Below are 22404 nucleotides of genomic sequence, written 5' to 3' on the forward strand. Positions count from 1 at the left end.
TTCACCAGAACGGTTTGCACGGAGTGACCAATGCCCTCACTTCTGCATGGGGGGTTGATGGACTTATGATGAGTGCAACAAGCTTCATGGGTAATCTACCCATAAACCGAATACAGTCTGAAAGCAATATGAAAGCACAAGTGTGCCTCTTCGGCCTGTTTGTCAGGAGACGGTCTGCAAGAAGTGCAGTCTGCGAATCAGACAGTTGTGTGTCTCCCACCACAGAGAAAACACCTACAGCCATACATTATTGATCCCAAATGCAAACACGGTGCCGTGCAAACACGTTTTCAGCTGAATTTCATATCAGCATCCTCCTCTCCCGACGGGCCGCTTTCTTTTGCTTACATTAAGGCGCATATGGACTGCGCTGCACGTGACAAGAGAGCGGCGTCACGCGCGACTTACGATACGGCGACGCAAACCTAAAAGATCAGTCAGAGGCCGATGGTCGCCGCGTGCGTGTTTCCCGTAGCGCCCGCTCGTTTAACTTGTTACCCGTTAATAAAGAGATGGATACAAACGGATCCACGTGAGAGAAGTGTTGGTGCAGAGTCATCTTACACGGGGGGGGGGGGGGCAGTTGATCCTGTGTGGTTATACTCAATTTCACTTATTCTACCTCCACCCCCCCCCACCCCCAGGAGAACACACCCGGTGAGACGTGTCTTCACCCCACCCGTGACGTCATCTAAGGTGCTGGACGATCGGAGATTGCCTCCACTTCCGTCTCGCTGGCACCCTCGACGAACATTAAACCCGCGGAAGGCGTACGGGGGTCCGGTCTCTGCTTTGCTTCCTCAGGTAAAGGTGGACGGAAGAAAAGAAAAAAACAACAACAACAACAAAAGAAACAAAGAAAGAAAGAAACGAGACACAATATTTGCCCGGGACTTGCAGTCTATATTCGGGAAAAAACCCCCATTACAGGCGCGCACACTTTGCGCTGACAACACCACGCGGGAGGAGCTGGTTTTACTCGGGAGCGCAGCGGTCACAGGAATTCAAATATGACCATTTCTCAGTCATCCCCTCCCCCAAACATCTAACTCCCCCCTCTCCCCCCCCCCCACACACACACACTGACAAATGACCTGTGACGGGTCTCTGTGAACATGGCACGAAAGGGTCTGCTCCCTCTTCCCGGGGCTGATAAGGCAGAGCTGTACTACTACTTCCTCCTCCTCCGTCTCCCGCCGTCTCGTATGGAAACGAGCAGGATTAGCCTTGTCTGTAGTTAAGCTATGGTGGTCAGCTTCTGGGAGATTTGCAGATATTTCATGGGCAGACCGCAGAATTCAGTGGGTCGGGGCGCCTGTTCGGGGTGGGGGGCGGTAGCGTGATCCTCCCACGCGCTACGTCCCCCTGGCGAAACTCCTCACTGTCAGGTGAAAAGAAGCGGCTGGCGACTCCACATGTATCGGAGGAGGCACGCGGTAGTCTGCAACCGCCCCTGGATCGGCGGCAGCGGGGGGGGGGGGGGGGGTAATTGGACGGGTAAATTGAGGTAAAGGAAACAAAAACATGCTGCACTGATACATGCAGGATACAACCTTGGAGGGGAAAGGTTTGCTTCCAGGACAAACAAATTTGAGGTTGCAGTTGCAAAGTTGGGGTTGCAATTATAGATTAGCATGGTAAAGGTTGAGATAATCATGGTACAGTGTGGTTGTAGAACCCTCGAGAAATATGAAATGGGGGGGCTACTAAGAATGCAGTTCAAGTATGTATCTGGCACAAGAGTGTGACTGTAAAACAGTGGAAGGCCGCGTTCATTGCCTAACAGAGGGACCGCTTTTGTTTAATTCCTTATATAGGTACAACAAAACGTGTCAATTTTAAAAGCATGGAAACTACTCCGGTTATTTATTGCTAGAGGGAAATACGCTAAAAGGTTCTACTCCATTCATGGAAACTCTGAGAATTTGTTGGATGAAGGTTTGATATGGTCAGATTTTGAGTTATTTTGAAGAGGTCTTCTGGGCTCTGTTTGGATTAAGTGAAGGAGGAGGCGGAGGAGGAGGAGGAGGAAAGGAATCCAAATTCACACAATAAACTTACGCCATCCTTGTTTAGTCAGATGGTTTTCCTTGTGTTTAAGAGAGAGATCAAATGGGCACATCAATTACCAATTGTCCATAAATGTTACTGATGTGGGGCTCGCTCTCAGGATTGTAGAATAACTCAAATCTATGGCTCCAGTGGACCTCTGGACAAACATATATGTGACGGTGGACAACAAAGGCCCAATGCTCCATCTGCTCCAGGCATTTAGTGAAGCAAGTTCTGAAGTCCCACCTTTCTCAATTCATACTAAGACACATGATTTATTGGCTGTTTCAGTCTGCATTCAGCTTTTCTCTGCAGGTCCACAGATGTCTCACTCACACCAATCCCACCTCGAACATCAGGGATCAGGAACCAGGAACACTTTATATCATGTAGTTTCCCCCAGCCCACAGCAGTGCAAGACAAAAACACATATCTAAAAACTGCAAGACCACACGTATCAAAAAAACAAAAACAAAAAAATCACTGTCCAAGAGAACCAACGCCAGAATGACTGTTGGAACTGCCGGTCTGCATGGGCTAGCAGTTAGCTTAGCCCGCCCCGCTTCCACGCCCCGCCAGACCGCCCTCGGTGTTTCTTCTTCGGGCGCCGTTCTGGGCAGGGCCGTGGTCCCTGGGCCCACCGGACGCGACAGACCAAGCTCCCCCAGCCGATCCAACACCGGCTCTCTGAGCCAGACACCTTCGACACACTTCCCCGCACTCCACACGACGACGCCAAAAACACAGTCAACGCCAGGCGAGGCTGCTGCCAGACCGCCCTCGGTGTTATCGGAACTGCCGGTCTACATGGGCTAGCAGTTAGCTTAGCCCGCCCCGCTTCCGCGTCCTGTCAGAACGCCCTCGGTGTTTCTTCAGGTGCAGCTCCGGGCAGGGCTGTGTTCCCTGGGCCCACAGGATGCAGCAGACCAGGCTCTCCAAGGCGATTCAGCGCCAGCTCTCCCAGCCATCAAACGAAGATGTGGACAGACATGGATAGAGACACTGCATGGACGGTACTGGGTGAGGCCGCCGCAAACGTGAATTCGTGCGGCCATCTTCCCACATGCCATGCTGTTCTGCCTCAGGCTCCTCTCTATGTATGTACCGTACACAGTATCCATCAGGCAGTTTTATCTTTATTCAATGACCTACCTTCACAGAACAAAACATTTTTTGCAAATTCACAGATCCCCTGAAGGCCAATAACTGTCATGGGTATCACTATTTCTACAAAGTAGTTTTACATGGACTGACGTGGTAGCTAATCACGATTTTAGTTCACATATCACACTTTGCTTTTCTGAGAATACCATCATTTGCCAGAAAGTTAAACATCTCATTCCTCTTGTCTAAGTGAAGTGGACAGGGAAAAGCAGAGCCAACACAGACAGCTCACAAATCTGGTTGTAAATTAAAAGCTCAAAAGCTCTTTTTCAAATAGCTGGAAGGAGGTCGCTTTGTGGAAAGACACAAGGCCTTGCTAAGTATGCAAGTATGAACATGGTGCAGACAATACAGCTGAACATACACTGATGAGCCAAAATATTATGACCACCAGCCTAATATGCTGTGGGTCCTCCTTGTGCCACCGAAACAGCGCCTACCCACCGAGGCACTCTACGAGACTCTACAAGACCCCTGAAGATGCCCTGAGGGATCTAGCACCAAAACCTTAGTAAGCACATCAATGCTGCTGTTCTAAAAGCCCACGTCTGCATTTACCCCAACCAAAAAACCCTGGCTCAGCTGGGAAATCCATGCTAAACTCAGAGCACGGACCACCGCCTTCAACTCAGGGGACCCTGATGCCTACAAAGCAGCCAGATATGACCCCCGGATGTCCATCAGGGATGCCAAGAAGGACTAGATAGCCAAAGTTGAGTCTAATTACAGCTCTGACCCCAGACACATGTGGAGTAGATTACGCTGCATCACGGACTATAAAAGGAAAAACAGGAGCATTGTTCAGCCACTGCATCACTCCCGGATGAGTTCAACACCTTTTACGCTCAGTTAGATGTGAACAACTCAGCACCTGCTACATGTCCACCTGTGGACAGGGAAGCTGCCATGTTGACCCTAGCAATGGACAACATGACACGGTCCTTCAAAAGTGTCAACCCCGAAAAACTCCGGGGCCAGACTGCATCCTAGGCTGGGCTCTCAGGGTGCTTGCTGATCAACTGGCAGAGGCGTTCAGCAACATCTTCAACCTCTTGCTGAGTCAGTCCATGGTCCCCACCTACTTCAAAACACCCACCACCGTTCCTGTCCCCAAGAAGTCAGTGGCCTCCTGTTTAAACAACTACCGCCCTGTTGCATTGACATCACTCATCATGAAGCACTTCAAGCGGCTAGTCAAAAGCCCCATCTGCTCCTCCCTTCCCAACACCTTGGACCCCCTACAGTTTGCATACAGACCAAACAGGGCCACAGCTGCGCTCACCCACCTGGATAAAGGGAGAATATGTGGGAATGCTCTTCATCGATTATAGTTCAGCATTCAATACCATCATTCCCTCAAAACTCATCACTAAGCTTGTCGAACTTGGACTGGACACCTCCATCTGTAGCTGGATCTTTGACTTCCTGATGGGCAGCCCCCAGGTGGTGAGAATCAACAGCCACACCTCCTTCTCGCTGACCACCAACAGACGCACCACAGGGCTGTGTGCTCAGCCGCCTCCTGTACACCCCGTTTACCTATGACTGTGTTGCCAAGCACAGCTCAAATGTCATCATTAAGTTTGCTGACAACATGACCTTCCTGGGCCTCGTTATAGACAATGAGATGTCCTACAGAGAGGAGATGAAGGCACTAACCAGCTGGTGCCAGGACAACAACCTCTCTCTCAATGTCAGCAAAGCAAAAAAGATGGTCGTGGACTACAGGAGACGACAGTGAGGTGGACATCTACCTATCCTCATTGGTGATGCCGAGGTTGAATGGGTAAGCAGCTTCAAGTTGCTTCACATCACTGAGGACCTCTCCTGGGGGCCTCATGTATCAATCGTTACTATGGGTAAATCTGTGCGTACACACCCATGGAATGTTTTAACCCTCAAGTTTGTCTGACAGTCGGTAGCAAAGCATGATGGTTATTTGTAATTCCTTCTTCCTAACATCTATTGTCTACCTCTTGCAACGAGCAATCACCCAGGCCTGCAAAGACATCAGTGTTAGCCAGTCGGTGTCTAAATTCAGGGGTTACTCACGTTCTACACTGGCCTCTGAGACAAACTTAAGGGCTAAAAAATCCCATGGGTGTGTACGCACAAAATTGCCCATAGTAATGATTGATACATGAGGCCCCTGGACCCTACACACAGCCACCGTTGTGAAGAAAGCTCGCCAGCGGCTCTATTTCCTGAGGAGACTGAGGAAATCTGCTATGAACCTCTACAGATGAACAGTCGAGAGCTTGCTGACCGGCTGCGTCAAAATCTAGTCCAGAAACTGCTCTGCCCACAGTCGCAAATCACTACAGAGTAGTGAAAACAGCACAGCGTATCACTGGCAACAGACTCTCTTCCATTTAGGACATGTTCCAACAGCGGTGCCTGGGGGAAGGCAAACAGTCTCGTCAAAGACCACAGCCACCCAGCATGCAGAATGCTCTCCGTTACCGTCTGGTAAATACAGGAACATGGCTGCATGCACCGCCTCGCTTAAAAGTTTTAACACCAGGCCATCAGGCTTCTGAACTCACAAAATTAGGTACCTCTCATTGCATATCTACTCACCTGCTGTCTGCACTGTTTAGATAAAAATTGCACTATTCCATAAACTGCTGCTATTTAACCAGCACTGATACATACCCTCTGTGCAATGCACTTGTCACTTTTGTGTACATAGATCTCACTTTATGTATGTATACTGCTCTTATATTCTATTGATATCCTATTTACATTTATTTTATATTTTATTACTTATTTTTCTCCTTATTCTTACTGTAGCTTTTTTTTTTTACTGCTTCGCTGAGCTTACTCTCATCCAGCACATTTCATTGTATTGTTGACCCTATGTTAACCCACATATGCCCAATAAAACTGAAACTTGAACATTAGCGGCAGATCCTTCAAGTCCTGTAAGTTGTCAGCTGGAGCCGCTGTGGATCGGACTTGTGGGTCCAGCACATCCCGCAGATGCTCAGTCAGATTGAGATCTGGAGAATTTGGGGGCCAGGGCAACATCTTGAACAATTCATCATGTTCCTTGAACCATTCCCAAACAATGTGTGCAGTGTGGCAGGGTGCATTATCCTGCCGGAGGCCACTGCTATCTGGGAATACCATTGCCACGAAGGGGTGCACCTGGTCTGCAATAATGTTAAGGTAGGTGTCACATGTCAAATTGATGTCCACATGAATGGCCGGACCCAGGGTTTCCCAGCAGAACATTTCCCAGAGCATCACACTCCCTCCACCGGCTTGTCATCTTCCCACAGTGCATCCCGGTGCCATCACTTCCACAGGTAAACGGCACACATGTACACGACCATCCACGTGATCTAATAGAGAGTGGGACTCATCGGACCGAGCAACCTTCTTCCACTGCTTCAAGGTCCAATTCCGATGCTCACGTGCCCATTGTAGGCGCTTTCGACGGTGGACAAGGGTCATCATGGACACTGACCGGTCTGCGGCTACACAGCCCCATATGCAGCAGGGTGCGATGCTCTGTGTGTTGTGACACATTCCTCTTGTAACCATCATTATAATTTTCTGTGACTCCTGCGCCACAGTAGCCCTTCTGTCAGTTCGGACCAGATGGGGTAGCTTTCGTTGCCCTCAGCCACGGATGAGCCTTGGGCGCTGGTTTGTGGTTGTTCCTTCTCGGACTACTGTCAGTAGGTACTCACCACTGCTGACCAGGAGCATCCCACAAGCCTTGCTGTTTTGAGAGATGTTCTGACCCAGTCATCTGGCCATAACAATTTGGCCCTTGTCAAAGTCACTCAGGTCTTTACTCCTGCCCAATTCTACTGCGTCCATCACGATGGCTATGAGAACTGATTGTTCACTTGCCATCTACCGTGTGCCTTATTTTGGAGATGATCAGTGTTATTTGGTTCACCTGTGAGTGGTCATAATGTTCTGGCTCATCATTGTATGTGCATATTGATGTATAAAGCCTCAAACACAACCACCAACACACTCTAAGGACACCACAGCTTCTTAAGTTTGTTATCAAGTTTGTCACTGGCAACAGGACGCACAGTGCAGCAATTGCAAACAAAATGCTTACAGGGCATGAAGTCTGATGGAATCACATCCTGAATGTCACTAAATTGCCCAATTAACAACAACCCAAACTAAAAACTATAACTGTATACACTTTTCAAATCCAGCAAATGGTATGACAAATGATCTCTGTCCTTATGACCAGATGAAAGAAACACACAGAATTCATGTTAAGTAGTAATTTCCATACATATATTTAGATATATTCATATATTACACATTTAATACAGGCACAATGAAAAATCATAAAGTGAAGAAATAAGTGGCTGAGATATTGGTAAAAATGTACATTTCATGAGAATCATTTACACAATTTTGCTTTTTTTTTAAAAACTCTCATTTTTATATAACATAATAAAAAGAAGGATGTGAAATTGACCAAAAAAGAAAACCTAGGAAATGTTTCTTGTATATTTTGTAATGACAGCAAGAACCAGCTTGCTCCTTTTGACAAGTTCATGAGCAGTATACTCCTTTTTGAATAAGGCTTGTCCAACTTTGTCCAAAAAGAGTACAGCGACTAATGACTCCAATTGTACTTTAAATTTCCACTTTGCAAAATGTGATGCGGTGATTTCAAGACTCTAAGGGAACTCAGTGTGTACTCCATAACAACATTTGGCTGATTAAAGTACAGAGCGAGACACCAATCTAAAAAGTGATGGTGACATTACAGAACTGGAAAGCTCCGTCATCCATTTCAAGTTAGTCAAAGAAGGTTGAATCAGCCCAACTGAACACAGTGTTTATTGACAGATACGTTTCATCACTCGTGTAAAACAACAAATAAACAATACAGTACAATACAGATGCATAACGACCGAAACCACCGACCAGTTTCATATGCAAATATGGGTTTTACGATTATAACTAGAGTTTCAATGGCCATGTGTACTATTCAAAGAGGATTAGGGAATGTTGCAATCACAGCATCGCAAGATGGAGACAGGTGCATAACAACCGGAACCAATGACCAGTTTCATGTGAATATATTCACATTGAAACTGGTCGTTAGTTTCGGTCGTTATGCACCAACGACTAGTTTGAAACTGGCCGTTGGTGTATACATCTGTTGCCATGGTTTTGGTCGTTATGCACCAACAACTAGTTTCATGTGAATATGGCTGTCACACCCATGTTCACATGAAACTGGTCGTTGGTTTCGGTCGTTATGCACTGTCCATAGTCACATGAAACTGGTCGTTGGTTTCGGTCGCTGGGTGAATATGGGTGTCTGGTTGTTGGTCTTGGTCGTTATGCACCAACAACCAGTTTGAAACTGGTCATTATACACCTGTCGCCATCTTGCAATGCTGTGACTGCAACATTCCCTTAATCCTCTGTGAATAGCACACATGGCCACTGAAACTCTAGTTAAAGGTCACACCCATATTTGCATATGAAACTGGTTGTTGGTTTCGGTCGTTATGCAACTGTATTGTACTGTATTGTTTATAAGGGTGGGATATCTGAAGCAGTGTTGTAGTACTCGAGTCCAGGACTCAGACTCAGTCCGACTCGAGTCCTGATTTTCAGGACTCACGACTCGACTTGGACTTGAGCACTGATGACTCGGACTTGGACTCGAGCACTGACTGCATTCAGACTCGGAAGTTGGAGATGAGGACTCAGACTTGTTAATTGATAAAGACTGTTTTTTTGTTTTTGTTAGTTTTTTTGTAAAAGGCCCTAATAATTCGGCATAAGATATTGATAGCTATATTAATACTGTAACATTGATCACCACATTCTAATAGAATGTAAGATCAATGGCTTTTGTACGTTGCCAGAGTGGAGCACTGGAGCCCATCTCGAACTCTTGGACTCAGGTAATGGGGACTTGACTCGGACTCTTCTTTGGGGACTCGGACTTGGACTTGAACACTGGGGGCTCGACTCGACTCGGACTCGAGGTTTAGTGACTCGACTACAACACTGACCCGCAGTCAGTTTAGACTAAAGCGGTCACTTAGTTGAGTGATGAAACGTATCTGACAATAAACGTTGTGTCCAGATGAACTGATTCAACCTTCTTTGAGTTTCTTACCTGGATTATTGAGGAGCATCAAGACATTTCAGGTTAGCATCTGCCTCTACATTATAAATAAAGGCCTAGTCTTTAGCCAGGTGAAGATACCTGTAAAAAGGATTATAAAAATTATTTTAGAAAAGATATAAAAAAAAAAACATGATCAAGATTGCCAAATATGAAGCTTGCAATCAGAAAAATCACCAGCAAGCAGTTTCAAGGTGGACATAAAGTGAGTAAAAATGAAGTCGTCTAGGTACACAAGATTAAATGGAATCTGGACATGAACGCACATTTCATCAAGTCCTCTCTGACGGGTGAGATGGCTGCATGACGACTTGAAGTTAGAATCAATTTGCAGTCAGTTTCACATCTAAAGTCACAGCACAGTACGGCTCCTCCGCCAGCTTAATGCACAGTGATAAGGGGGTCGCATAAAGGGCATTCTAAACTGTATTGAAATATACTGCAAAATAATTTGTTCTCACTCCATCAAGGAGAAGCACAACACTTTCAACAGCGACACTTCCGCGTCGGCATACAGTGGGAACAGAATGGGAGGCTCACTACTGATATGATCAGCACCAAGGACTAAACGTGATGGCAGTGTGTCACAATACCATCTACTCACAGTTACTTGCTAATTAGTGTTGGGTATTTAATGCATTCTGATAAGGAATTGGCCCGGTGATGCAACTACAATCATCGGCATTGCCTTCGGCATACGAGGGGTAAGAGCTATCGCCGAATTTGAAATAGGAGAGAGTACTATAAAAGTGTTCAATGGAAAAGCCAGAGCATGAGCCATTCATTTCACTGGAAGACAGTTTGGTTGTACAAAGTGGACACATTTTCCCTTCAACATCCCAGTAAAGGACTATAAAAACACAATTGGCACAAGGTCGGTGCTATTCTCATTAACTGTGCTTTCGCGTACAAAACAATTAGAGAAAAGTTAGATTCAGGCACGTTTCTCCGTTATTCGGGCACAAAAAGTGTTGCCAACATTTATAAAAAAAATTAGTCTATGATGTATGCAAATGAAATTATATGCTCACACTTTTAAGGGGTAGCATCCCTTGAATGTTTGTTAAGAAAAGTGTCTGATATTTTTCATGCTTCATATGCGAGACAGCTGGGAACTTTCTTCTCCAAGAACATTACTGGCTTAATAATTACAACAACAAAAAAAAAACCCAGCCTCATTTTAAGGAAATAGAAATTTACACGAAGTTTTAAAAAGCTTATGTTGATCATCGGCAGAGACCTAAACTGCCGTGGATATAGCTACTGAAAAATCAGATAACCCAAATTTGGGCAAAAGCACAACGACACACTTTGGTTGCCTGTTTATCCACAGTAATAAGAGGCACTGAGGTCAGATTTTTTTTTTTTTTTTTGCATTTTGTGTGAAGCACTTCAAAACTGCTTTCAAGATATCAAGTCGAGCTTGTGCTGCAAGTGTGAGAGAGAAACTCATACTGTATAAGACAGATTCTTCATTGCTCCATTGCACGTCATCGAAAAGATGGGAAAGTAAGAGAAATCAGAAGGAGGAAAAAGACCATCAGCAAGTTTTACAAGTTGAGAATCGAGTCTGCTTATATTTACAAAGAAGGGGAGAAAGGGGGCAAACAGGGGTTAGTTCTTCTCTTCTCATCCCCTCCCACCCTGAAATTTGTAATTTTCATTTTTTACGAGTCCATGAAAAATACAAGACAGGAAAAGAAAAGGAACACTTAAAAGAGGCCAGAAGATTGTTAGTGCACATTTTTTTCGTTCTTTTTTATGACTTCATATCATAAGAGATTTACATAAAACCCATGTTTCTCACATTACAAAGAGTGAACTGGTCAGAGAGAATTAGAATCTTATATCTATACATTTTCCTGAAAGATTGTTTTTTTTTTTTTAATTTCTTTTAAACAGTGTTCAGTACTCAGTGCTGCTTTTCTCTAGTGAGATTCTTGCATCCCAGGTAAAAGCGCATTTATACAAACTGCACTCAGGTGGGTTCAGAAGGTGTTTTAAAGTTCTGTGTGTTCAACCTTCCTTTGGGCGAGAACTTCTCCAGAATCAGAGTGGTGTTCGGGTCTAGCAATCTGCCATGTAGCGCCCTGGGGAAACACAAACACACCAACAGAAAGCCACTTTATTCTTGTCGTTGTATTCTGATGATGAATGTGTCATCTGAATGTAACCCATCCTATTGTATAGGAGCAGTGGGCAGCTGCAGCACCCGGGGACCAACTCCAGTTCTTCTTTCCATCGCCTTGCTCAGGGGCACAGGCAGGAGTATCAACCCTAACATGCATGTCTTTTCTTCTTGCTGTTAGGCAACAATGCTAACCACTGGGCCACTGTGCAGCCCCCCAAAATAATATTTAATATATAAAATAACAACATTTAAGTGGTTTTGCACTGTCTGCTTAATATCAGTGTGTTGTTAATAGCAGCATTTTAAATTGAGGCTGTTGAAAACTGAATTTTGCAGTGGACCACCCTGAGACAAGCTTCTGATGAGACAGCTGTCCTACATACCTGTGGCAAATCTTTTCTTGTTTAGAGAGAGTCTATATCCAGTACCCTGCAGCTCCATATCCACTCCAGACAGGGTGCTCCCCTCACTCATAAACTGCACCGCCAGAGTTGTAGGGGTTGACGGGCCATTTGAAAGGTCAAATTTAGCCCTCAAAGACCCTGTACCTGAAGTCAAACACGCATACCTCATTACACGATCCATTGACGGAGGCCCATTCAGCTCTCAGCCGCCACACAAATTCTTTTGACTTTACAATCCAAATTACTGTGATTCATGGAAATCAGCATTAAATATATGTAGTCTGTCAATAAACATTACTCCTCAATTGATTGTTGAACCACAATTATACATTGCACTATGCTTGTACCTTCATTCTCAGACTTTTCTGAGATGTCGTTCAGTTTCCATAGAAACTTATTCTGCTCTGAATTCCTGAAATAGAAGAATTGATTGATAAACTTAACAGAGGCAACACTCAATCAACATAGTGTTCAGTGATCACAGAAGGTCGAATCGGTTCATCTGGGCAAAACTCATCTAAGTAACCTCCTAACTCTGAACTGACTGCAGGTATCCCCACCCTTATAAACAATACCATGGCATAACGACCGAAACCAACGATCGGTTTCTTATGCAAATTGCCGTGACTTTTCAATGGCGATGTGAACTATTCACAGAGGATTTGGGAATGGTTGCAATCACAATGTTGTAAAATGGCAACAGATGTACTCTTAGGGGGGCCTAAGAGTACATAATACATTACAGTACATTATTTCATCTCATCTCATCTCACCATCAGCCGCTTCTCGGGGTCGGGTCGCGGTGGCAGCAAGCTAAGTAGGGCACTCCAGATGTCCCTCTCCCCAGCAACGCCCTCTAGCTCCTCCTAGGGGATCCCAAGGCTTTCCCAGGCCAGATTGGACATGTAGTCCCTCCAGCGAGTTCTGGGTCTGCCCCGGGGTCTCCTCCCAGTTGGCCGTGCCCGGAAAACCTCCAAAGGAAGGCGCCCCAGGAGGCATCCTAATCAGATGCCCGAACCACCTCAACTGGCTCCTTTTGACGCGAAGGAGCAGCAGCTCTACTCTGAGCTCCCTCCGGATGTCCGAGCTCCTCAACCTATCTCTGAGGCTGAGCCCAGACACCCTATGGAGGAAACCCATTTCAGCCACTTGTATCCACGATCTCACCCTTTCCGTCACTACCCAAAGCTCATGACCATAGGTGAGGGTTGGAACAGACTGACTGGTAAATTGAGAGCTTTGCCTTCCGACTCAGCTCCCTCTTCACTACGACGGTACAACATCCGCATTACTACTGATGCTGGGCACATTACATTACAGTACATTAATAGTGGAGGTGGGTGGCCGATGTGTTTTTTTAACAAGATAAAGACACTGACGAGGTCACTTAGATGAGTGATCAAACGTTTCTCTCTCAATAAACACTGTGTCCAGATCAACTGATTCAACTGTCTGTGATTTTCTTACCTGGATTATTGAGCATGCATAAAGACAAGTGTTCTATGATATTTCACAAACTTCTCTTTAAACAAAGTTCCACTTCTCACCAGATGACGTTGGGCAGAGACTGCACGTTAGTAACCCCTCCATCTACTGGCACTAGGATCTGTACATTGGTGAGCATTCCGGGGGAGGCCATGGATTCTGGGTTGTAGCGGTAATCTAGCCGCAGGTCTGTAGTGCTCGGCGCACACTTCCAGTATACAGCAAGGTTAAGAGGAGTGGACTGGGTTCCATTAGACACCACCTGCACACGTGTAGAGCACAATGGCTCCAGTTCAAACATGAATGCAGCAGGTCAGGGTGGAGCAATGAGGGTGGTGCTCCAAATATCTTCGGTAGCATATTTACACAGAGACAGTAGGACATACTTGCAAGGTGTGAGTGCCATTTTCTGAAATAAAACCTTTAAATTCAGATTGGAAAGTTAAAGTGTTTAAATTGTGATGATTCACTTTGCTAAAGTGAAACTTCAAGCTTTTACTACGATGGTGGAAGACTTGATGAATTTATATGGTCATTATCAGTACACTTTTAGTTTAGCTGCTCCATTGACAGATTGATTGCATGTTTGATGCTCAGACTACCTATAGAACATTTCATATATTGAAATAAAATGTATTGCACTTTACATGAAAAAAGGAAAAGTCAAGCGTTTAACTGCAGATAAAAGAACATGTGTGTGTGTGTGTGTGTGTGTGTGTGTGTGTGTTTGTGAGTTTATTGGTATTTTTTTTTTTGGATTCTCCCCCCCGTTTAGATGATGGATGGATGTACTTGGCCAATTATCTCACTCTTCCGAGCCGTCTTGGTCGCTGCTCCACCCCCTCTGGCAATCCGGGGAGGGCTGCAGACTACCACATGCCTCCTCCGATACATGTGGAGTCGCCAGCCGCTTCTTTTCATCTGACGGTGAGGACTTTCACCAGGGGGACGTAGCGCGTGGGAGGATCACGCTATTCCCCCCAGTTCCCCCTCGCCCCTGAGCAGGCGCCCCGACCGACCAGAGGAAGCACTAGTGCAGCGACCAGAACACGTACCCACATCCGGCTTCCCACCTGCAGATACGGCCAATTGTGTCTGTAGGGATGCCTGACCAAGCCAGAGGCAATACGGGGATTCAAACTGGCGATCCTTGTGTTGCTAGGCAATGGAATAGACCATCACGCTACCCGGACGCCCTCTCGTGATTGGTAATGTTGAGGCAGCTTGGCTAATGGAAGTGGGTTGGGAGTAGTGTTCAGGTAGTGGGGTTGTGAATGTCTTGCGTATGTATGCATATAAGTTAACAGTGGGGCTGGGTGGCCAATGTGTTGTTTTAACAAGATAAAGAGCGGAAGAAAAATATCACATGCTGCAGTAAAAAGATAAATAAATCATCAAATAACCCATAATTGTGAAAATCAACATAAACAGGACCTAATTAAAAATTAAAACTAAAGCTGGACAGTACCGTCTGAGTGAGGGCTTGATTTAACTCAATAACATGCGAGCAGAGAGTGGAAACTAAATTGTGAGATAAACTGTTGTTGTGTTTGGTTGAAATGAAAACCTGGATACTCCTGGATGCTGGTGATGCAGGTTTGAACATCTCACAATACTGCAATCTGATATCAGTGGAATGTGCAACATATGCATTATGTTTTGGAGCAGTTTTCACTCACTGACCTGATATTTCAGGATGTCCACATTATAATAGGAAGCTGCAGGATTTTGCTCTGAAGCTTTTCTGAGGTACGAGGTCAGTGCTTGCATGTTAAACCAGAAGTCCTTCGAATTTGAGTCACTTTGAGAAGGATCACTAGATAAAAGGAAAACAGTCACACACACACCCATACACACACCCACACACAAGCATACACACACACGCACCCATGCACACAGGGAATGATCACAGGCTCAATTATTCATTGCTCTTCTTGGCGTTGTGTGTATAGCTCCAATAGCTTGGAAAAAATGACCCTGTTAAAACAAACCAGCTATTAAATCATGAATTCCACTTGATTCAGTTAGTCAAGCAGTGTGGTCTTGGGACAACCCACAAAAAAGGGAGAAATGTAAAAAAAAATAAAAAAAAATAAAATCTAGCTATCTAGATGGGCTGAAACGGCTAAAGAAAACTAAATTTGGTAAATTTTAACCTTTCAGTGTTGTCCGAGCTATATAATATTTTTGCAGATGTCAGCCCAACAAGGCTTCTGCCTGTTGTTCTTGCAAACAAAGAAAATATATAAACACATTTGATGAAGACCAAATGGGCTCGTCTGGACAAGAGTTTCGAAAATACAATAATTTGTGCTTTATTACCGTAAACATGGTACGTAGATAGGGCAGGATTTACTATTTACTCAAGATATGACAAGAGCTAAAATAAATAGACGGTCCAAAAAGGCAGCTGCTGCTGCTGGAGAGACATCAGCTGTGCAGACCTGACTACCGAGGACCGCTGGAAAATATTTCACTTGCAGCCTAATAACAGGCTAATGTCAGAATGCAAATTGAATTTCCGCTCAATGACGCACTCGCCTCCCTTAATCTTGAACCCATCTAAGCTCCTTTTACTTCACCAGGAATTAGACAGACCATTCTCCGATGCTTCAGACCATCTGAACCTCGGATGAGCCGACCTTTTTGAAAAACTACTGCAAAATGTTACGTACACCTGTACACTTTTTACTCAAGACTTTTAGTGAACCCTTACCTGAATAGTAGCTGCTGGTTGGGTAGAACTTGCTCCAGCTTGCTGATGTTTTTCAGCTTGAACGTGAGCACGGCAGGGGAGGGGTTGGTGGTGAACACCTTAATTATTCCCATGGGGAATGACAGCGTCATGTCCCCTGTGATCTTCACAATGCACCTGTGGACACCAGCGAGAAGATACAAAATTGTATCTTGGATGAGCTCTTATGTAGTTGAGGAAGAAAAAAAAAAACAAAACAAAAAAATACGTGTTCCACATATTTAGTCTAAATATAAATAACATGTAGTCAATTGCTAGCTAGCAACTGCTAGCTGCTAGCCCATGCAGACCGGCAGTTCCGGCAGTCATCCTGGCTGGCGTTCGTACCCTTGGACAGTGATTTTTTTTAGTTTGGATATATGTGTTAGTTTGGATATGTGAGTTCTTGTAGTTTTTAGATGTGTCTTTGTGTTGTACTGCGTGGGCTGAAATGAAATGACAAATAAAGTCGTCCTGATTCCTGATTGATTTAGTCTTTTTAGCTCAAGTTTTTTTTCCTTTTTTTTTTTTGATTTTTCTCCCCAGTTGTACCCAGCCAATTACCCCACTCTTCCGAGCCACCCCAATCACTGCTTCACCCTCTCTGCTGATCCGGGGAGGGCTGCACACTACCACATGACTCCTCCCATACACATGCAGTCACCAGCCGCATCTTTTCACCTGGCAATGAGGAGTTTCACCGGGGGAACATAACACGTGGGAGGATCCTGCCATTCCACCCAGTCCCCCCCCCCCCAACAGACGCCCCGACCGACCACAGGAGGCGCTAGTGCAGCAACCAGGACACATCCAAACCCGCAGACACGGCCAACTGTGTCTGTAGGGACGTCTGATCAAGCCAGAGGTAACATGGGGATTCCAACTGGCGATCTCCATGTTGGTAGGCAATGGAATAGACCACCACACTACCCGGACGCACTTAGCTCACAAGTTCTCTAGAGTGCATACAGAATCTGTTTTTGGTGGCATTCGCTACACCAGCTATATGTAGAGTAGAGTCCTGCACGGGTCCGTTTTTTGAGACCCACACCTGCCCCGCCCCCGCAACGTGCAACGCCGTACCCGCCCCACAACCCGCACATATAAACCATTACTTCCGCAACCCGACCCGACCCGGTGACACAAGACCTGCGACCCCACCCGAAACCCGAAAAATGTAGGCCTAATAATAACCATGTCTGATCTGTTTTCAGTGTTTTTCAACATTGTCGACAATTCATGTATAATTCTGGTACTTCAATTAAAAACATATCACATCTGAGATAAACACTAACATACTATTAGAGGAGAGCTGTTGCGAGGTGTGCCACGCCATGTCCCACAGTGCTATGACACAGGACGCGCTCGTGTAAGCTAAATATGCGCAGATTCTACGCAGAGCAACTGATCATTATATCATGGATTCCTGTTTGTTCAATTACAACCCTTGTCAGATGTTGTGAATATCAGCTGAATATTGCACAGTCTATGCAGATCTGATCTACATGAACGCGTGGTAGGTAAATAAATGGATGCTGACATACAATGCCAATAGCTTAAATTTAATGTTATGCTTGACAAGGTCTGTCGATAATAGGATAAAATATCTAGGAGTACGCCAAAAGCCCCCCAGACATTGGACTTCGCTCTTGGAGAAGAATTGTCGGCAATCTGATATTCTCCACAAGCTATTTTTGCCCTCAGCTCATCAGCCATTTCAATTTCGAGCGTGCTGCAGCAGCTTAAACGCTTCCGGGCTAACGACTGCCGACAGCCGGATATGATTGATGAGGTGAGAGGTTAAAAAAGAAAAAGAAAAAAAAACCACATAGTAAATACTATTTTTAAATGTTATTATCCCACACCCGCAACCTGCACGCATGTTCCTTTGTTTTACCTGCACCTGAACCCGCAAATAAAAACAAGACAAAATATCACCCGCCGACGACATTTTTGCGGGTCACCCGCCAGGTACCCGACCCGATGCAGGACTCTAATGTGGTGTCATTTGTATTGTCTTACACATGCACCCCACCAAAGACATTGGCAAACCAGGAAGTGAGGGTTGTCGTTTTAACATTCGCAGATTGTCTGCCAGTGACATTACTGGTGGCCACTTTTCCGCACAACTGTATCAATACTAGATAAGACTGGTACAGGTTTCACTGAACCAATAGCTCTAGGCCCATACTGGTTTAGTCTGGTTCTGCTTGGAGCTGTGTGAAACCATGCAGTGGCAGTATGACAGCCCTGCACTGTATCTACACTGCATTGCTTGAAATGTTCCATTTGCTAATCCTTGCAAAAATAAGCCTTCTGCACAGCAGCAATTTAACAGCAGTTAACCAATAAAAGAGTGTATGTTTTCACTGCCCCAGACTATAATCTGCCCCATGTGGGTTATCCACTCTGAAAGAATGGTGTCAACCTAACGTAAATCTAAAACATTCCACATTTGCACAAAGGGAGTGAGAGCGAGAGACCCACATTGCGATGGGCAACACACCATTGGTTTACTTATGTGTGAATGTGGGTTTTGCTATCTGGGTGAGGTGACATAAACCAAAGTTTGTATGGAGGTCTTTACAGAGTATGTGCTGCTGGTGTTGCAGTATGTGCAGCACTACGTAACTCATGTAGTCTTTTCTCAAATAAGGACAAAAAAAAAAAAATGGTCGGGTATCGAGCCAAGTTGGGATCTTTGAGTAGTCGAAGGTCATGTGAGACTCACTTAGTGGGATCAGCTCCTTTGAAGTAAGCATTAACTGACTCGGTGAAGGCCACAGCAATTGGCAAAGCATCTTGGGATGCGAGGGTCACAGGGCTGGGACCGCGAGACGTCCCTAAGAATAAGAAATGCACTAAATTGCAGTTATGCTGGATTAAACGGTACTTCTCCTGGCAATGGACCAAGCCCATTCATTCAGTTAACTCATCAGATTAAGGGGCTTTATCGATAAGAGATGCATTATAAAATTTACAATATTTCATATTTCAGTCATTCAAATATGTATATAAAAATATGTATATAAAATTGTACATTATGTTATTTTAGGTAGTTGGACACATTCGTGCAAAAGTCAAAGTTAGCGACATGTTACAAGTGCTGCATCTTTTTTTTTTTTTTTTGGATTTTTGTCCCCCTTTTCTCCCCAATTGTACTTGGCCAATTAAACCACTCTTCCGGGCCGTCCCGGTTGCTGCTCCACCCCCTCTGCCGATCCGGGGAGGGCTGCAGACTACCACATGCCTCCTCCGATACATGTGGAGTCGCCAGCCGCTTCTTTTAACCTGACGGTGAGGAGTTTCACCAGGGGGACGTAGCGCGTGGGAGGATCACGCAGTTCCCCCTCCCCCCCAAACAGGCACCCCGACTGACCAGAGGAGGCGCTAGGGCAGCGACCAGGGCACATACCCACATCCGGCCTCCCACCCGCAGACACGGCCAATTGTGTCCGAAGGGACGCCCGACCAAGCCGGAGGTAACACGGGGATTCGAACTGGCGATTCCCGTGCTGGTAGGCAATGGAATAGACCGCCACGCCACCCAGACGTCCCAAGTGCTGCATCTTAAGTTATAGATTACATCATGATGACTCCAGCGTTCTCTCTGAATTACAGTTATTATGGAAGAGGATGAAGAACAACAGAACATACACCAGAAGAAAACTCCGGTTTACAACATTAGATAATGCCAGGAGCTGACGATGTGGACAGAGCTGAGTTTGAGAGACGAGCTGAACATTTCAAGATGGAGCGCACACAGGACATTGTCAGAAGAATACACTCATCATTCATCCAGCCCCGTTCAGGTGTTAGTTAAACAGACAGCCATGTTCTGTTGTATTGACTGCAACCCTACCTGCTGGCATTTCACACCGCTTCTCAGAGGTCGGTGGCTTCGTTATGAACACATCATCCTCTTTACAGGCCAAATTAAATTCATAAACAAGAAAAGAAGAGATGAACCAAACCCAGAGAACAAAAAAGTGAGATGGGATCATGCTATGCACAACAGTAGGCCCACACCTAGATGACAGTGGAGGTAAGGGGTAAGCTGACTAGGCTGATGTAGTTATACAAATATGAATGGGAGGTAAGGGTTGCAGGTTAAAACAATATTCTCCACATCACCGAACTCTAAGCAGGGTAGGACGGATGCAAGCAAGATGGAAGGCAGTCTTTCAGAGAAAGAGTCGGGAAAGGCAGACTCACGTTGGCTTAGGAGAAAGAGAGGAGACGGAGAAGAAGAAAAGACCAGCTCTGGCTCTGGAGAAGAGAGGGAGGGGACATAATTTTGCTCAGGTCCTGCAACAAAAAGAACGAAGGAGGGAGGATGAAGAGTGAGGAGGAGAAAGAAAACTGCCCATTGAGTCGCAGGAGGGGATTGGTGAGGGGCTGGTGAAGAGGTGGAATTTGATAGGAGAAAACTTGGTAACTGATCAGGACAAGTAAACTAAAAGTAGAATAAATGGACAGTGCAAGAGGACAAGAAAGGGTACTTTTTTTCTGAGGACAGAAGAACAACACTGACAAGCTGAGTGACATGGGCATAGTGAGCGTGTCCTTACCAACAGTGGGGGTGTTGCTGGCACTGATTGAGGCATTAGAGGACAGGGAGGAGGAGCTCTCTGCCCGGGCCAGTGGTGCCGCAGGAGGAGGGCTGGCATTACAGGTCTTGGGTGGGCTGAATGGCCGTACCTAATTGATTGATTGAAGTCAAGCAAGCAGCCATTAAAACATAATCTTAGCATCACTAACAATCACAGAGATTTCGTCCGCAACATGTCCGTCCAGCCGTTATCCAAACTGCTTATCCTACTCAGGCTCGCGGGGATGCTGGAGCCTATCCCAGCAGTCATTGGGCGGCAGGCGGGGAGACACCCTGGACAGGCTGCTAGTCCATCACAGGGCTGACACACATACACATACACACATTCAGACCAAGGGACAATTTAGTACGGCCGATTCACCTGACCTACATGTCTTTGGAGTGTTGGAGGAAACCGGAGCCCCAAGAGGAAACCCACGTAGACACGGGGAGAACATGCAAACTCCACACAGAGGACGACCCCCAACGTTGAACTACCCCGGGGCTCGAACCCAGGACCTTCTTGCTGTGAGGCGACTGCGCTAACCACTGCGCCTCCGTGCCGCAATCAGTGACATGTTCAATCTCTAAAAGCAGTGTTATTTTAATAGCTGGTATGTATTCACCTAGAGGAATCATGCAGCTACTCACAATTTCATTGATTCCTGTGAGCTTCCCAGTGGGGAGTTTGGGTCTCGAGGAGGGGCGCGGTGGGGGCACTAGGGTGCCAGCTGTCAACGGTGTGGTAGGTCGGTTTGGGGCTGTAACTATACACAGAAAAAAAATAGAAAAATAACATGGGAGTCAGTGGAAGTTAAACATCCTGCTCAAATAATAAAAAAAAAAGATCATTAACAAAAGGCTCACATGTTACAGTGTTACAACAACGAATCAATTCCAGAAGACACAACACCATCATGCATCACAACCTCTACAATAAAATCACACAGGCAACACTGGACGTTGAATACTACATGTGCAATAACACATATACATTCCAAAACAAAACAAAAAGAAAAAAACAAACAAAAAACCCCCCACAATGTTACAATCACAAAATCCTTTGAAAACAAGGCTTCAGATTAGTAAGAGCATCCAAGAATAAAACAACAACAAAGGAAAACAACTTGCTTCAACACACTAAACCAAAGCAACACAATACTTTCCAATAGATAAGAAAAGAACTGAAACGGATGCAGTTAAAAACAAAAAAATTAAGCAAACTCTTCAAGCCAAAAAAACAAAACTCCTTATCTGTGGCATCAGTGATGCTGTTACCATTAGGCATTTGGACAGATGGCGCAGTGGTCACCGTCTTATCTGTAAGCACAGAGAAGACATCGGGGCTGCTGTCCTCTCTCAGTGCACTGCTGCCCACCAGCTTGTCAGCAGAGTCCTCAGATAATTTATGGGCTGACCTGCCTGTACTGGACTGGCGTCTAAGGGGATCCTTTACACCTATCCCTGGGACCTGACTCAAAGATGGAGCAAAATTATCATTGAAGGCAATCCACTGGCTCTGAGACCAGTTCACGGAGGAGAAGATGTCTACGTTCTTCAGGGGGTTGACAAGCGGAGGGCTCTTGATGGGGTCCAGTGGCTCAGCTGGTAGGGTGATAGGGGCACTCTGTGCTCGTGCAGGGATAGGCTTGAGGGCTTGGAAAGGGTCTTCCGGAGAGGACATCGGTGAAGATAAAGAGTGGACGT

The 22404-nt window shown here is 45.6% G+C and overlaps 1 protein-coding gene across 1 annotated transcript in view; it reads right to left on the reverse strand.

Annotated features, from left to right (window-relative positions):
* Positions 1-8721: 8721 nt before the first annotated feature.
* Positions 8722-22404, reverse strand: part of fcho2 (FCH and mu domain containing endocytic adaptor 2) — a 64136-nt gene continuing 50453 nt past the window's right edge. Inside the window, exons 18-26 of the mRNA XM_056290274.1 lie at positions 21349-21464; positions 20678-20807; positions 18838-18949; positions 16089-16244; positions 15056-15188; positions 13435-13634; positions 12235-12299; positions 11867-12031; positions 8722-11442 (exon numbers count right to left, since the gene is read on the reverse strand). Of these exons, the coding sequence (XP_056146249.1) occupies positions 11420-11442; positions 11867-12031; positions 12235-12299; positions 13435-13634; positions 15056-15188; positions 16089-16244; positions 18838-18949; positions 20678-20807; positions 21349-21464 (1100 nt within the window). The 3' untranslated portion in view covers positions 8722-11419. The remainder of the gene's footprint in view (positions 11443-11866; positions 12032-12234; positions 12300-13434; positions 13635-15055; positions 15189-16088; positions 16245-18837; positions 18950-20677; positions 20808-21348; positions 21465-22404) is intronic.

The sequence above is a fragment of the Lampris incognitus genome, chromosome 12 (genome assembly GCF_029633865.1).
Source record: "Lampris incognitus isolate fLamInc1 chromosome 12, fLamInc1.hap2, whole genome shotgun sequence".
NCBI classification, from domain to species: domain Eukaryota; kingdom Metazoa; phylum Chordata; class Actinopteri; order Lampriformes; family Lampridae; genus Lampris; species Lampris incognitus.